The sequence below is a fragment of the Salvelinus sp. IW2-2015 genome, linkage group LG16 (assembly GCF_002910315.2).
Source record: "Salvelinus sp. IW2-2015 linkage group LG16, ASM291031v2, whole genome shotgun sequence".
In the NCBI taxonomy this organism is placed as follows: domain Eukaryota; kingdom Metazoa; phylum Chordata; class Actinopteri; order Salmoniformes; family Salmonidae; genus Salvelinus; species Salvelinus sp. IW2-2015.
This window is the reverse complement of record NC_036856.1, coordinates 6,225,208-6,243,206: the sequence shown is the minus strand read 5'-3', so window position 1 is coordinate 6,243,206 and position 17,999 is coordinate 6,225,208. Positions and strand designations below refer to the sequence as shown.

At 45.3% G+C, this 17,999-nt stretch overlaps 1 protein-coding gene across 1 annotated transcript; it reads right to left on the bottom strand.

Moving 5' to 3' along the window:
• Positions 1-383: 383 nt before the first annotated feature.
• LOC111976034 (MOB kinase activator 3C-like) lies at positions 384-7,737 on the bottom strand. The gene is made up of 4 exons (XM_024004749.2): positions 7,337-7,737; positions 3,828-4,443; positions 2,340-2,542; positions 384-1,280 (listed from the first exon to the last, which is right to left on the bottom strand). The coding sequence occupies exons 2-4, from the start codon at positions 4,243-4,245 to the stop codon at positions 1,251-1,253; spliced, it is 651 nt and encodes a 216-aa protein (XP_023860517.1). The 5' UTR covers positions 4,246-4,443; positions 7,337-7,737; the 3' UTR covers positions 384-1,250.
• Between the last annotated feature and the right edge of the window lie 10,262 nt (positions 7,738-17,999).

The window sequence follows — 17,999 nt, the reverse complement described above, 5'->3', positions numbered from 1 at the left end:
CACACACACACACACACACACACACACACACAGAGAATCGCAAAGTTGTTTAAAGTAACTGTTCCAGTGAAAATTCTGTTAATATTCTGTTAACTCATTCTCAATGCTGTTGACTCATCCTATACTCTTATTTGTGGCCAAAGCATTAAAAAAAATACATTTAAAAAACACCTCAAACTTGTATCTCAAATAGACTGTTTCAAAAATGCATGCTATTTCCAAATAGAGGATGATATTATTCTCCTGAGGAGAATGAGCTGGCCAATGAGGGGTCTACTTGCGTTAAGATTGTTTTGAACGGTATACGCCCACACCACTGCAACACAGAAAAGCTGCTTTTTAACATACTTAATTACAATTTTTTGGAAGGAAAACCATTTCACTCATATTGTAATTCATTTAATAGAAATCTGGAAACACTGGACAGTTACTTTAAGGTTTTACAAAAGCAACGAGGCAGGTTTTAATTGGTCACCATCTGAATGAAAATATCCTATGTCTGATATTTAGTTTGATCACAGCTAAAACATTTCCTTAATAATAAAATGCAAATTAACGAGGCATGCAACAAAACACTAATTGTAGTGGGTGAACTTACTTGTCCTAACACTTCACACATCTCAATCAGATGAGTCTCCCAGAGTAATCCCAGTTGAACTCGTTTTGGTAGATGAAAATTAAGTCAGTATTTCACAAGTATTGCTTGCAGTTGTCACCCTGTACTTACCCAGACACCTCACAAAATGTCTGTTTTTCAAAGTCCTTAACTCTGTTGCCTCTGGCTGGGACACATTGGACACGTATTTGTCACAGAATGCTAAATACTGGAGAGGGGTCTTGTGACGTCGCCTTCTGTCCATCACAAAATGGCTCAAACACCTCGAAACCGCAAACACATTTTGGAAGTTAATGATGTCAAGAACATATGCACAAGAAAAACATACTCATGCTTAAATAAACAGAGCTAGAATAGCTATTCAAATAAAACACAAAATACTGAAATGCTGCATGTCACAGCACAACATCTAGGAAGCAGAACAGTCCTTTTTTCCTAAAACATATAGCCATATTGGCTGAAAATGTGAATAAACATTCTAATGCTTAATGGATAACACTTAAGTTCTTCAAATCCACTCAAAATCCACTCATTTGTCCTTTGGTTGGAGTGTTTGGAACGGTATTTAAGCAGTGGGTCTCTTGAAGGGCTCCGGGGAATTTTGACATGATGTACACTCCATTGTCCAAGTGGTTTAGTTACAGATCTTCTCTGTCATTGCTCTCTGGGGGTAAAGAAAAGAGAGGAGAGACAGGCAATTCATATGATATTGACAAATGACCAGTAGATGGCCCGAGGCTTAATTTATAGTAACAGACAATGCTACACACCTACTGTCACGCTGTATGAGGCAACAAATATATACAAACAGATAGGCTACATAAACGTCCTCATCTGATGAGAAGTCACTCGGGCTGTTTCCATCTTACCTCTAGTCGTCCATAAGCGGAAAAGCTAAACGCTCAGTCTATCACACCCTCTTATGTGAACAACGTTTATTTCCCCCCAGATTATGTTGTTGATATWGTCTCATTACTTTTTCACCAGAGGGGAAGTAAAGTCTGTCCTTTATAATGATGATAACAGAGGCATTTTATTGTACCTTGGAGCTCCTYCCTCCATCTGTTCAGATGTAACGAAGCTCTCTGCACTAGAGTAAACMACTTGAAAGTGACATGATTCTCAGTTATGGCTTTCTAGACTGCAATTTCACTTATGATGGTTATATAAACCAAAGCAGATTTTTTTTACAAAGAGTTTAACAAGTTTATTTTATGACGCAAACTGGGGAAATAAGGGGTGCATCATTAATTCCAATGACCGTGCCAAAGGGAACATGAAAGACACACAGCTATCGTATAATTATTTTATACTGGACTGTGATTTAGTAATATGCTCTATGCCCAGAGTTGATTCTGTATAATCACCCAGTTTATGTGGTTTGCGCAGACACTCAAAACAACATGTTCTGTTGTGGTGTGAAATAACGCAGACAACACACCGCCTTCGTTTTATGGAGGAAAATGTAAGCTCCTCCCTCATTGGGCCACGGCAAAACGAGTCAGTCTGAATGATAGTAATCTGAGGGATATACGCCCTCAGAAATTCATATCCAGACACCCTTCTACCCCTGTCCTAAATATGAACTCACAGGACATACAAATGGAAACCTTCCACCCAAGCTCTATCTAAGGATACATCCCAAATGGCACCCTATTCCACATTTAGTGCACTACTTTTGACCCCTCTGCCCCTCCATTCACGCCCACGCCTCCTTTCTCACCAGGGGCTCCAGTTCAGAGTGCTCGATGAGGCTGAACTCAGAGATGAAATAATAGTAGTGTTTGTAGCAGGTATTGATGTGGGCCTCGGCGCCCATGCTGCAGATGCTGTCAAAGTGGTGGATGTAGACGTGCACAAAGACCCGGAAGAGACGGCTCAGGATCTTCTTACACACCTGCTGGAAGTTCTTAGGGAAAGGAACACCTGGGACCAAAGAGGATAGAACTGTCAGTGAGGAAGACTGCCACCCCATTAGATTCATTTTAGAGACCATCCCTGGATGCATTCATGAAAATCTATTTGTAACTATCAGAATGTCATTATGTTCCATAATTATGTTKTATTATGTTCCATAATTACATCTCACTTAGCATTAAAGCTATCACATTCGTTTCCATTMGAGATCATTCAAAACACACTGGACATCAATATCCTATACTGTAGGTAGATCATACACTGTACAATTTCTCCCGGCAGCCCGCAACGCAATTACATGTTAATTTAATAGATTATTCATGCARGTAATCTCCCTCCTCAAACAGAGCTTGATAACAACCCTTTGACAARGAACAATAGACTCAGAGTACCCCATTCAATTTCTTCCAAATGCCACCCCCCAGAGTGTAAATTATACCGTGACATTGGGGGGAGCCTCACTTCGGAATTGTCTTATGGGCCTAACAGTAAAGATGTCATTTAACAGTAAAAAAAATGTATTTCATTTTAATGTGGCATGAACACAACCAGTCATGATGTTTTCATCTGATTGTCAAATAAATCACTTCAAGAAGTAGGCTAACTGCAGCTGCGCACATTTGTCTACTCCAAAATAATGCCAGCATCCAATCCGTGCACACACTGTACACTTGCTATTCGATGAATGGAAAAAGACATCTGTTACAACACCATAAATGTAATGACATTTGGCGATTGTCATTGYGCCTAATATAGTGGTGTGCATTCATGGATGCCAAGGGAATCTATGGTTCCCCAAAAAACTATAAACAAATAAAAAATATTATGAAATTATATTTAATKATTTTCCTTCAATTCGCAAGTGTCTGAATCTATCTCACCGGAGAAAGCATCATACTCTTTTGGACCAGACAGCATCAGATACATGGGCTACACATACTGAGACAGAGGGGCGCTGTTTTACTCACTCGGATGCTTTCTCCAGTGAGATTGATGCTTCTTGCGGTCAACGCTGTCGGCCCGTCTTGGTCAAATTATCAATATTTAGGGACCCCCCCCCCCCAAGTTTGACTTTTGTTGCATTTAGAGGAGCTCATGTCTCATTCATAGGAGCTTAGCTCACACTGGTCCCCCATATTTCACACTCTGCCCCCCTCATTGTGTAATTAACCTATCTAATTAACCTTTCTTTGAACCTTTCTAGATCCATTAAAGATACTGTCAGAGAGCGTGGGCATGAAGCCACATCGCAGGTGCGTTCACTATCCTAGTTTGGAACCACTGCCTTACACACCTACTCTCGTGGGGAAGATGTTCTCGTTGTTGATGTTCGTCTCTATCCAGTCCATCAGAAGGTTCATGTATTTCAAGGCGGGCAGCTTGGTGGGCTTCTTGTAGTCGTCTCCGTCCTGCCACCGGTACTCGTAGCGCAGGCCCCCCGACATGATGGGGCAGGTGCGCTCAGTGCAGAACTCGCTGACCGTGCCGTAGATCAGGTTGATCCGGTTGAAGAAGTCCACCACGTGCACAGCGATCCAGTCGTTGATGTTCTCTCCTTCGGGAAGCTGGACCACTTTCCTCAGGTCCAGGCCTGACTTCAGAGAGGCCTGGGCCTTCTTGTACAGCTCAAAGCGCTGTGTCCCAGGCTCAAAGCGCTTCCGAGGCCTAAACGTTTTGTCTTTGCTGAAGACTTGTCCGAGACAGAGCGCCATTGTCTTAATGGTGGACTCTATGGTGTGGCCTAATGGTTAGTGTGTGTGTTGGGGGTGGGGTGGGGGGCTTTCCTGAGCATGGATTGGACAGGTTTCACTAACATACGTTTGTTTAGGTTGCAGGTCTCTGAGGAGTTGTTCTATTCGGAGGGCAGTGACCTCTACATTGGGGATGATTGAGAATGGAGGGACCCCTCTCTGAGACAAAGAGGAAACAAAATAGGTCATGAGAGGTTAGAGATGCTCAGCTCGTTCACAATGCTATCATGCCTGCAAACAAAGTGTTCAACAGACCAGAATCAGGCAGCATGATAGAAATCAGGAAATGAAAGCAGCAAAGTAGAAAAAATACTGTAAGGTGGTTTATGAAAGGAATATCTTGAAGGACTTGATGAGCAAAGCATGTAGTGATTGTGAAACTGCTCGGAATAGAAAATACGACCCCAAATATGAGGTGAGAAGAATCCATTTGCGGAATTCATTTCTGGTGACCACTATTTTCTGGCGGCCACTATGCGTTGAATGTCACAAGACTAACAACCATAGTGTCCTTGAAATAGGTCCAGTGTGATCTAATACCGAAATCAGATCAGAGGGGAGAACCAAAGGTAATTGTGTAAATGAAGAGCATGCTGCACTTCGCTAAGACGAAGCGTCGTGAAAGGGTTCTTCACGTCGTCTGTACATGAGACATTTTGAACTTTCCACCTAAAGCCYCCACCCACACGCTCAACATTAACTATGCAGAACACTACTTCTCACTGGTCATACAACTCCATTAGAGAAAATCCAATTGAGTAGCGCAGCTACACTGCCTCAAGTTCAATTGTAGCACCATGAGTTGTCTAACACCTTCGCCATTGACCTGATACAATATTGACGGAGATCTACTCTCCTGTAGGGATGGACAATAGCACAGTAGATAATTACTGTAATATCGTCATACATCCAGTCATTATTAGCTYTTAACCATCTGGCAGATAATGGGGAGATCATTTTGCAGTGTCCTGGACTGATTAAGGATCAAACAGCCTGAATGGGTTTGACATTTTCCTTTCAGACGGCYAATGTTGCAGAGGGACAAAATCTATTAGACTAAATTGCTTTTTTTTTATCATAAGGGTTAATAACAAATGATTGTCAGTATCAGAATATCAGTATGAAAAAGGGGGATGGAGGGGTAGGGGGGGAGTCGTTTAGAGCGATGASTCATCACAACAACTCGAATATCAATCAAGTCAAGCGCACCAGAGAGAAGAGAATAACTCATGGTGGATCAGATCTTACTGAGAACTCCCCAGCAAAATAGTTCAGTACAGGGCAGCTTTAGTCYCCAGCTGGCTACTCAGCTCCATGGTTAAGAAGGGTCTGAACTTTACTGAGCTTCTTTACTTTACTGAGTTTCCATGAGTTTCGTGTGGAGTGCTCTGAAAAGTCAAGGCAAACTTTACAGCTGTCAATAAGTCATGCAGGTATTRGTTCCAAATATTATACGCTGAATAAATTAGAAACACTATGATGTTCTAAAATGCTTCTGAAGCTTCTTTTAAAATAGCTTCTTCTTTCATTCTAAATGACACTGTCTCGTGCCTTTATGACGATATGTGACTGGATCCACATTTGTGTCCCACGTTCCATTTCACACAGCTGCTCTCAACAGTTCCTGGCTTTGTTATGGTGCAACTTGTGTGGTTAAAGTGGGAAATATTTCTCTTTCTATATAAAAGTCAAGCTTATTCAGGTGCTCTGAGTCTGAAATCTACAGAGTCATGCAGAACGAGTCCAAGTAGAAATGTTGCATTACACTTGGTTTAGTGTCGTTTTACTGTCGTTTTGCTATTACGCCTCGATTAGACCAATAGCGTCATTGCYTTTTGGTACACCAGAAGTACATTCATTTCCAATGGAAAGCTCAGTTTGCCTTGCAGTATTGTGTTGCAGAGGCAGTTGCAGGGCGTTCTGTGTTCTGTGTGGTGCATATATTGGATTTATACAAGATCGACTTGACAGAACTAGTAAGCAAAAGGTGAATGTTGAACTTCTGTTGCATTCATATCCACTKAAATGTTTGGTTACGTAATGAAAAAAGTTTGACTGCYGAACTTATTACGCAGTGTTGATGCAATGACGTCGTCGGTCTGATCGAGGCGTTAGACGTTAGCAGAACTTTGACAAAGCGCTTCCTCTTTCACTCCTCGTGGCCTGTATTTATAAAGCGTCTCAGAGTAGGAGTGCTGACCMAGGATCAGGTCCCCCCTCTCCATACAACCTTTTTCATTATGAGCCTAAAGGCAGAACTGATTCTAGATCAGCATTCCMACTCTGAGACGTGTAGGAATGAGGGGCCCTGGACTGTTCGGGAGGAGAATGTCATCCATCTTCTTGACAACTTCCTCCACATATGCATGGTGTTTGTACACAGTATGTGTGGCGTGAACAGGATCCTCCTCTTCCTCAGTACTTTACATCTATTAGCTCTACTGGTGAATTTCTATTGGAGATAATACAGGCATTCAACATTGGGAAAGCACTGAGTTTGTAGTCCCTTTGAGAATGACCAGAACATTATGTGCTGGTCCACAACTGGATAGTTGGCTGATTTGGTGATGGCTACTACACTCCATTAGTTATGGTATCTAACTTTCAGATGCACAGATGTGAATAACAGTCATGGACCGTAAACCTCAGAGTACTACAGTATTGAACAGTCGCAGTGCACAGAGAATACATTTCTATACAGGCCAAGGGATTGGGCTACATTCGCTTTGTTGACTTCACTGCTTCCCAGTCTCCACATGCCTCTCCAATTACAGACTGGTGCATGTCTGATCACGTACGGGGGATGTCGGACCAGACCCACTGTGCACACTGCATACTTTACTGAGTTTTCCATGGAATTTCCTTCGGACAGTGGAGAATAACTGCAGCTCTTTCTAGATCCTACACACATGTGTGGGAGAGAAAAGAGTTGCTAATGCAATGGACCAAGAGCAGTTGGATCCAGTTATATGCATCAAAGTGAAAGAGTGAGAGAGATACAAGGAGATCAACAGAGACATWAAAAAAAAGGGGAGAAGTTTCCCCACAGTACCTGGCTGGGCTCCCAATGTGGACGACTTGGAATGTGGACAACGATCCAGGCAGATCTGTCCCTCTCCGGTTCCTACGGATACTCCCTCCTTCCCAGCCACCAACAGACCTCGAGGCTCCAACTTCACTGAGCAGCCAGCGAGACAGCAGTGCAGACAAAAAAAAAGTACAAGTCYAAAAGTTGTTTGGCTTCTCTTCCTGTGAGTGATGTCACATCCTGACTTTGTCTGAGAGGCCCCTGCTGTCTGTGTGTGTCTATCCTTGTGTGTGTGTGTGTGTGTGTGTGTGTCTATCTATGTGTGTGTGTGTGTGTGTGCATGGAAGACCTATAAATCGACAGAGGAGGTTCCCTCTCTGCCACTCCTCATTCTCTCTCTCTGTCTCTACATATCCTGTAGGAAGGCAGCCCGCCCCCCTTAGCCAACGAGGCCCAGCCCTCATGTGGGAGTTTGGGGGAAAACAAACCCTCTTATTATCCCACAGAGCCAGAGCAGGGGGAGCGGACACACACTGCGCATAAGTGCTGCGGGCCTCTTGGCATGCAGTCTAGTCTCTCGCTCTCTCTTTGCCATTTCTCAAAAACACATCATTTCACTGTCATTGCCGAGACATAACCAAATCCATCAATTTTGGCCCGCGGAAATGTATCGTGTGGTGCCACACGTACACAAGCAAGTGTCACAAATCTACAAAGGAGACGAATGAAAGAGAAACCAGCCGTGAGTAATCAATTTCAGCATGTTTCGCAGAAATGTTCTTGTTCACCAGCTCCCTTCCACAGTAAAACGGTAAGGCTTGTTTGTTCCCTAATGGTCTAATGAGGCTGTGGACGCCATCCAGAGGAAGAGTTCTCTGTAGTTTAAAGTTACCTGGTCAGACACTGGCTGCATTCAGTGGACCCTCCTGCAGTGCCGTGATGAAGCAGTGGGCTCCAGGCCTGCAGCATGAGAGAAAGGGAGGGACCGGCAGAGAGAGAGAGCAGGCCTTTCTCTCTGAAGTGCATGTCATGTAGGGAAGACTTACCCGGTGACACGCTTGGTATGTTACTGGGAATAAACGGTCCAATTGMGATTGGCCGTAACATGTTACGTACTGTGTTTTACATGACGATTATAACYGATTTGCAACCTATTAAGCAAAAATAGACCTCCACTCAATCAATTTTTTTTTGAATATTGATCATCAAAGTGCATTTTTCAAAATCATMAATTCTGTATCGCACAGCTGCAGTGAAGAGGTTTTCATGTAATTACGGGTAAAACTCTCCATGCAGGGACCCACAACATCCACTGGGTGTCAGCATCTCCATATCTCTTGGTCTTGAGGGCTCAGAAACGAGAAAAGTGGAATCCAGAGCTTAAACAGAAGCTGCGGTCAAAAAGTCATTGCCAATAATCAATGATGAAATGAGTGTTAGATTTACAAAAATGCCTTGCAATGCTATGACAAGCCTTTCCCTTTCACACGAAGTTAAAGCTCTGACGAAGGCCGCGAGGCCGATACGTAAAGCTTATTGACGARCAGTAACGCTATCAAGAGCAGTGTTTCGGGTTTCTTCTTTCTTTTGTCCCCTTTCACACTAAGTGAAATAAAAAAAGAGAAAGATTAGAAATGTACCACACAAATTACTGCAAAGTAATCTGTTAAATGACACCACTGCTGAATAGGACAGTATAAACTAATTAGAGATAATAAAACAGATTATAACAGAACTCAGTCAAATAAGTTTAACCAAGAATGTATCGTAAATTACTAATAAAATAAGCCCGTGTGTGTACAGTACAGTGGCTCCCATCTTAAAGCTATCTAATACCAATCATAAATGGCTACAATTACACTATTGACAGTCTGGAACCATTATWWGTCTCAGCATCCTRGGGGCTRCCGAGTGGCACAGCGGTCTAAGGCACTGCATCTCAGTACWAGAGGTTCGATTCCAGGCTGTATAACAACCGGCTGTGATTGGGAGTCCCATAGGGCGACACACAATTGGCCCAGCGTCATCCYGGTTAGGGTTTGGCCGGGGTAGGCCGTCATTGTAAGTAAGAATTRGTTCTTAACTGACTTGCCTAGTTAAATAAATGTAAGAAATGCTCTGAACGGTCTAGTGCTGGTGAGAACCGACTCCACCTTTTCCTTTGACCACCCACCCTTTCCTGCTCCATCAAAGGGATCAAAAACGCAGGGAGGAGGGAGGGACAAGCATTTCACTTGAAACACGACACACTTAACGGTTCCCTCTTCAAGCTTCTCACGCTCTCAACCACTTTGTTCCAGGTGGGTAATACTTTTATTTGACAGATTATTAGATACTTGCTGTTTTGTATTCCACTTGAATTTTGAATCAAAAGTATTTCTAGTATAACTATTGTAAAACAGGTAACCTATAGGTATGTGGCTGCAGGTGATCTAAAGTATGCTGTTGGCTAGGCTGTCACAATGTGACAACAGTTGCCTATTATACTTGCATGCATACATATGATTAGTCARGGTAGGGGATTTCAAAACCACTTGACTTGATAAACTTGTACAAGTCTGAAGTAACACGTTTTTTTTATGTACATGCTATGTGAATATGCTATTCCTAATTCCTACAAATTACAGTCAGATTTGTAATCAAGATCATGCGCGTGCCACTACCGTTACTACATGAACAAGAAGTGTGTGGGCCATCAATTGTGCAATTCCAATGCCATTGTGTCATTTTTACATCTGGCCAGTGGCGACCATTTTTTTGGGGGATGGGAGTTGCCCGTTTTGCATGTTATTTTGGCATTACCACGTGTCACATATCAGTTTGCAAACAATGTAAAAAAAATTACAAAAATAAAATTGAGTTAATAAAGCTGCTCCAAAATGTAGGTGTTTCAGCCTAGCTCAGTGCTTCTGTGGTGGTGGGCAGCCAGCAGAAAATATGGAGCGTAGGGGTTGGTAACGTACTCTAGTTGTGCCGTGATTGGCTCAGTGTTCTGTCACTCTTGGGGARGCAACGTCACCTCCAAATCTAAGGGTACAACTCAAAAATTCCCCTTGGGTGCTGCCATAGAGTTACATTAGAAGTGCCCAACCAAGAAGGCTCAAGGTCATTGGCCACAGATAAAATGACGTCAAATCACGTTATATCTACAGTAGCTTTGATTGGTCAACATCATACTTTCAAAATCTTAGCTAGCAAGCTAGCAGACATCATCATGAATCAAGTCAACAATCTACTGGCAAATTCTTTTTAATCCTTGTCATATGAAGAGAAATAATGAAGAGAAATTATAGTTAAAACTTATCGGTGCTCATCGGCCATTGGACATAAACATTACACAAGTTGGAAATCTCAAATCGCAAATGAGTGGTTTGGAAGGAATCAGTGGCTAACTGCAAGCGTTGCAAAGCAATCACTAGCCTGCTATTCAGTGGAGTGGGTGTGTGGTCCAAGTCTGGGTTTAAGGGTCTCTTTTCGAAGCTTAAAATGATAAACATTCAACATTGGCCATGCTGTCAATTCAGCATGACTTCTGCCGCGCTCAAACAACTGGAAACTAAGGACTGGGAAATCTGACTTCAGTTCAAGACAACTGGGAACTTCGAAAAAACGAGCTCCGACTGGGAAAATACATTTTGAAAGGTCATCCAACTCTGTATTGCAAGTCAGGAACTCAAGCCACTTTCTAAAGCTCCGACCCGAAGATCACTGACGTCATCATGATTCTACCTTGTTTTTTTTCCAGAGTTCCGAGTTGTCTTGAAAGCACCATAAATTGCAAGKGCTTTCATTGTCTGCTTATATGCCCCCTTTATTTATCCTACGGTTCTGACTTGGTGTGCAGGGAGAATACTGTAAGAACAGCCCATGTTCCTAATTCTGTCGCTGTASATTTCAAAAGTGCTGAACTATTACATCCGTCCTAGCTCACTCATTAATGTCTTAATCAAAATTACGGATTGCCTCTTATCCGCTCGTCGTCTCCTTGTGCCATAGTTTGTACATCTCAATTCTCAGTATAAATCACATTTGTTTAAGCAAGTCAGCCATGTCAGTTATATTTTTTTAAAAGGCAGTTAATGAGGCTGAATGAATTGATCACTGCCAGAAAAGTCTCCGCTGACAGACAGGTGTAGCAGTGGTAAGGTGTTGGGACTGCTGTTGGGACAGCTTTATGTAGGCCTTAACAGTTTGGGGCACTGTTTGTCACCATATTGTGTAGTGTAGTGGCTTTGCTGGCATGCATAAAAAAATATATAATTGTTTGCCCCACCAATTGTTTGCCCCACCATGCTAAAATAGCCACTGAATCTGGCCTACTCTGTGCTAGTAGTTGATCCCCCAAACCACATTTAAAAAATATATATTTTGTTTCATTACAGAGACAATTGGTTGTCACATTGTGCCGAGCCATCACTTGTAATTGACTGCAATGCATTTTTCCACTGTGCCATAAATCAATGTTTGAGTGATGCTGTTCACAACAACAAAAATATGGATTTATTGGACAGTGGAACATTTGTCCCAACATTTTGGGCAGAGACATTAGATAAAAAAATAAAAAAAAGTTTACTCAAACCTTACCTGGGCCCGATTGAGTGGGCTCGCGAGCCGGATTGAGTGGACTCGCAGCCGAATCTGGCCCACAGGCCGTATGTATCATGTTTCAGGGAAGACCCAGATGCAGACAGTCGAAGTAACAAAAGTTTATTACTAGAACAGGGGGCAGGCAAAATGACAGGTCAAGTGCAGGCAGAGGTCAGTAATCCAGATCAGAGTCCAAAAGGCACAGAACGGCAGGCAGCCTCAGGGTRAGGGCAGGCAGAATGGTCAAAACCGGGAAAACAGGAACTATAGAAAAGACAGGAGCAAGGAGAAAAACGKTGGTAGGCRTGARGAACAAAACAAACTGACAATAGACAAAGAGAGAACACAGGTATAAATACACAGGGGATAATGAGGGGAGATGGGAGACACCAGATGAGGGGTGGAGACAAGCACAAAGACAGGTGAAACAGATCAGGGTGTGACTCAACCCCCCCCCCTCCACACCCCTCTAAGGGCGCCACCTGGCATCCTACCTGGGCGCATACCTGGTTGACCGGGGTGCCGGTGTTGGAAATCAGCGATGAGGCCTGGGACAAGGATGTRGCTAGCTGGGACCGAGCACCTCTCCTCCGGGCCATACTCCTCTCAGTCAACCAGGTACTGGAATCCCCTTCCCAGAGGTCGAACCTTCAGCAAGACGTCTCACCGAGTACGCCGGTTGGCCGTCGACGAGACGGGGAGAGGGGTGGGCCTGGAAACAGGAGACAAAGGGCTGTGAGACATACTGGGGAAACGGAGTCCGGTGGTGGTCCGCTTGTCGCCGATACATGGAGGTGGRCGTAAGGGCCGACCGGGCTCTCTTCCAGGTACGACGACAGCTGCGGACAAACATCTGGGCTGAAGGTATTCRTCAGGGAAGAGCGGGGGGTGATAGCCCAGAGAACACTCAAAGGGAGAGAGACCCGTGGCAGAGCAAGGGTGCTGCTGGCGTATTCGACCCACAGCTTGGAGAACTCTGTGGCCCACTGGAGCTYCTCGAAGACCGAGGAGATGAGTGGTAGCGGGTAGCGGTTCTTCACCGTGATGTCATTGAGGCCCCGGTAGTCGATGCTCCGGCACATGGTTTTGTCCTTCTTCTCCAAAAAGAKTAACCCTGTGCCAGCGGGGGAGGCAGAAGGACGAATGAACCCTGCAGCTAGGGAGTCCTCAATGTTTGAGTTTGTGTTTATTTTATTTTTACAGGGACAGTGCACATTAATCAACGTTTCAGTAAAAGTGCCGGTTTTAGCCAGCCGGCTAATTTTCAACCGCAGTCCCTGGGCAGGTTATTAAAAACAATTACAATATAGACAGTCATTGAGCAGTGAGCACACGCAGAGCAACATAGGATAAGGAAGACATAGCATACAGACAGAGCAACATAGGACAAGCAAGACGTAGCATACAGACAGAGCAACATAGAACAAAAAGCAGAAAGACAAAATTCATAAAAGCAACAAAGTGTTTCCACACCTCACAAGCTACAGACAACAGAGAACATGGAAAGCGGCAATACAGGTGCTTTTCCTTAAGGGAACTATACAGTCACCTCTCATGGCAGACCTTGTGGATCTGCTGACATATGTTTGGGTTTTCTGTTTAACAAAAATACTGAGTGGAGGGGGAGCCAGGCCATTTAGGATCTTGAATACAAGACATGCGTCGGTGTATTGCCGATACGGTGATCAAGACCCGCTTGCCAGCTCCTTTTCCTCTCACGATCATCGGTCCGTCCGATGATTGAGTTGTATTGTATTCTCCTTCCGGGGACACTCCCTCGGAGGTAGTGATATACATACTGTCGGCTGCCGACGTAAGGGCTGCTTGAGGATTTATCTGTCTGTTTCTCTCGACGCGGTACTGGTGGTGCCTTCTTCCTCTCTGCCGCCGGAGCCGGGATGTTTCTTTGTTAAGAAGAAGGACGGTACTCTGCGCCCCTGGGTGGGATTAATCGGGGCTGAATGTTACATAACGGTTAAGAATCGTTATCCGCTTCCCTTATGTCGTTCAGCCTTCGGAATTTTTGCAAGGGAGCAGGTTCTTTACTAGTTGGACCTTCGTAAGTTACCATCTCGTTACGCATCAGAGAGGGGGACGAGTGGAAGACGGTTTAAACACTCGCGTTAGGGGCAATTTTGCATTACGGGTTCTGCCGTTGGTCTCGCTATGCTCCAGCTGTTCTTTCAGGATTAGTTAATGATGGTATGAGAGACATGCTGAACATTTTTGTTTTCGCTTTACCTTGAAGATATCTTGATTTTTTCACGTCATCGAGATTCATGTTCAGGCAGGATTCGACGTGTAGCTCAGCGCTTTTAGAGATTGTCCTCTTACGTGAAGGCTGAGAAGTGGCGCTTTCATGTCTCCTTGTCACATTTTCTCGGTTTTGTTTATTTCGCTGAAGGATTAGATGGATCCCGGTACGGTCGAGGCTGGTCAGAGATTGGCCGTTCCTAGTCACGTGTCGAGTTGCGCGATTTCTCGTTTCGCTAATGTTCTATTCGGCGTTTCATTCGTATTTTCGGTCAAGTGGCTGCCTCTCACAGTCTGACTTCTGTCAAGACTTGCTTTAAGTGGTCGTTCCGCAGGGAGCTTTTTTGATCTCCTCAAGAAGGTTTTACATCCGCCTATCTTGTTACTTCCTGAGTCACTAAACATTCATTGTCGAGGGTTTGACGCTTCAGAGGTGGGGGCGTGGGAGCCATTCTGTTCAGCGCTTCCAGTCTGACGATAAGGTCATCCTTGCGCTTACCTTTTCGTCATCGCCTGTCGCGCATGGAACGCAACTATGATGTGGGTAACGCGCGAACTGCTGCGCCATCCCTTAGCCATAGGCGAATGGCGACAGTGGTTGGAGGGGCGACGTTTCCCTTTTGTCGTTTTGGACTGACCCTAAGGAAACTTGAGTAAAATACGGTTCGGCAACGACTTAATGCACGTCAACTCGTTGGGCGTTGTTTTTCGCTGCGTATTCGAGTTTTCCGTGATTTCCTTCGTCGGGAAATAGAAAACCAAGCCTGATGCTTATCCCGTCTTTTAGTTCTTCTGTGCTTCCTACCGACGCCCGAGGGGATTCTCCGCTGAAGGGCGTGTTGTCGGGTTTTGACTGTCTGGGGAATCTGAGAGCAGGTAAGCAAGCACCACTCACCTGCGTGCGCCAGCGGCTTGTCCTAGTAACCTTTCTGTTCGTTCCTGTCTCTACTGTTGGCTGTTTTCAGTGGGCTACTCTGCCGAGTTAGCTGGCCACTCGGCGTTGCGGGGTACGCTTGCTTCTTATTCGCGCAGCGGTTTTTGGTGGTGCCATACTCAGGAGCGGGACACGCGCGTTTCGTGGCTGCTTGTTGGACTGCGCGCAGACTAAGTCAGGTTCTTCCTCTGGGCGGTCGTCCTCAGACCCGCTTCCCATTCCTTCTCGACCTATGGTCTGCACTCGCCTTGTAGACTTTATTACCTGGTCTGCTTCTCGTTGCTGGCGGGGAAGACTGTGATTCTTACGGTTATCGATAGGTTCTCTAAGGCGGCACATTTCAATTTCCCCTGCTAAGCTTCTTTCCGCTAAGGAGACGGCAAAATCATCATTGAGAAATGTGTTCAGAATTCAATGGCTCCTACCGTTAGTCGCCGTTTCAGACAGAGGTTTCGCAATTCCGTCACAGTTTTGGAAAGGGAGTTCTGTTCGTTTGATTGGTGCTTCAGTCATGGTCCTCTCTTCGGGTTTCATCCAGCTTAACGGTAAGAGAAAGGGCCAATCAAAGTGATTGGTCGGCATATTACGCAGTTATCGTTTCGAAACCCTGGCGTCTTGGCAGAACCGCTCCCTGGGCTGAGTTACCGCTCACAACTCGGTTCCTTCGTCTGCTACCGGGCTATCCCCGTTTCAGAGTAGTCTTGGCTTACCAGCCTCCTCTGTTTTGTCCAGCTCCGGCCCGAGTCAGCGTCCTTCCGCTAGGCTTTTGTCAACGTTGTGAGCGCACCTGGAGGAGGGTCGGTCCGTGGGCACTTTGGCGTTACAGGGCAGCAGACTGTGAGAGCCGCCAATAAACGTAGGATTAGAGGTCCTAGGTGATTGTCGCGGTCAGAGAGTTGTGGCTTTTCCACTCGTCACCTTCCTTAGCGACAGCTTTTCTGCAAGTTGACTCGGGTTCTTGGTCCGGTTCGTGTTTCAGGTCGTCAATCCTGTCGCTGTGGCCGACTGCTTCTTCCGCGACATCTTCGTCGGTCCATCCTGTTTCCATGTCTTTGTGTAAGCCTTTTCTTCGCGCACGTTCGTCTTCCTTCCCCCCCCGTCCTTGTCGAGGGCGCTCCTATTTACAAGGTTTACGGGAAGATCAATGGACAATGCGTTCTCGGGGAGTGGTCACCAGTACTTAGTGGACTTGGGGGTTACGGTCCCGAGGAGAGGAGTTGGGTTCCACTCGGGACGTGCTGGACCGTTCGTGTGATTATTGATTTTCTTCGTTGCCGCAGGGTTCCTCCTCGACGTGCGCGCAGGAGCGTCGGATGAGGTGGGGGGGTACTGTCCATGTTTTGTCATTGATTATCATGTTCTTGGGTCCTGTGCTTCCTCTGCTGGTCTTATTAGGTTCTTTCTCTTTCTCTCTCTCTCTCCTCTCTCTCTCCCTTTCGCCGCTCTCGTCTGCTCTCTTCGTTCCGTTCTGCTCCAGCTGTTTCTCATTTCCTAACGACTCGTTTACTCTTTCACACCTGTCCCCCTATTTTTGCCCTCGTGATTAGAGTCCTATTTTCTCCTTTCTGTTTTCGCTTCTGTCCTTGTCGTGGATTCTTTGTTTTGATGTTTGCTGTTCCTGTGTCTGCTTGTTCGCCTGTCGTGTTCTTTGCTTCCTTCAGATGCTGCGTGTGAGCAGGTGTCTATTCAGCTAACGGCAGTGGCTTCCGCGAAGCGACTGCGTCTGTGGTTCGCGTTCCAGTCGTTCTCTCTATTGACGAGAGGATTTCAGTTTCCTGTTTGGATTTACCATTGATTATATACAGGAGAATCATTATTTTGTTTAATATGGGATAAGACTCTGTTACTGATTAGTGCGTGCTTTTGGGTCTCATTCCCGCAGCATAAAAACGGTTGACCCATAGTGTTTGGTGTTGATTATTCCTCCGGTAGTAGACTGTGTCATCCAGCAAGGACGCACTGGATTTCAGTAGAGCAGCTTACATAACTGACAATCATGGCAAGTCTGGCTAAAACACAATAATTGGCTTTAACTCTTTGCATGAGTTACTTAGCTTGGGGTGGCGTACATCCTGATGTTTTTAGATAAAATATACAGCATTCGTATGAGAAGCGGCACTGCATGACAACACGCCTGTCTTCCGTCGCATTATAATCCTGTTAATTTGACATCGTCGTTTGCAGCCCGGTACATGGTACTCAAATGCTTTTCAGCGACACAGATATATCACCCATTGAGGGGTGCCTGTTCTAAGAGACACAGCACGCACATGTCAACTTATCACTGTCGGTGAGACGCATAGCCCTGGTTCCGTACCCCGACAGAGAGTAGCAGTTGTCCCCGGGGTGTGGGAGTGGTGCCTGGGAGAAGGCAATCCCGCAGATCATAGGGGTCCGGTGCAGTGGAGCGAGCTGGCCTGGGCCTTTAACTGAACACCTTCCGGAGATCTCTGGTTACTCTGCGGGAATGGCGGAGCAGGTCCGGGGCAATCTTCCGTAGTCCACAGGACACGAAAAGCCGCGGCGGCCAGGCTGCGGCTGACTTATGACAGTGGGCATGGCAGATACGGGTCTCAGCATCCTCGAAAGGCACAGATTCCAGTGAGTGACAGCGGTCTAAGGCACTGCATCTCAGTACTATAGAGGTTCGATCCAGGCTGTATACAACCGGTCGTGATTGGGAGTCCCATAGGGCGCACACAAATTGGCCCAGCATCCGGTTGGGGTTTGGCGCGGGTAGGCCGTCATTGTAAAAATTTGTTCTTAACTGACTTGCTAGTTTAAAAGAAATGAGGTTCAATGTAAAAAAATCAACAAGATAAAAAAGATGATGGATTGGTGGTGCCTGGAGCCAAGAGAATCCCCAATACCCTTGGGGAACCCGAGGAGACTTTCATAGCATAAATTGATTTG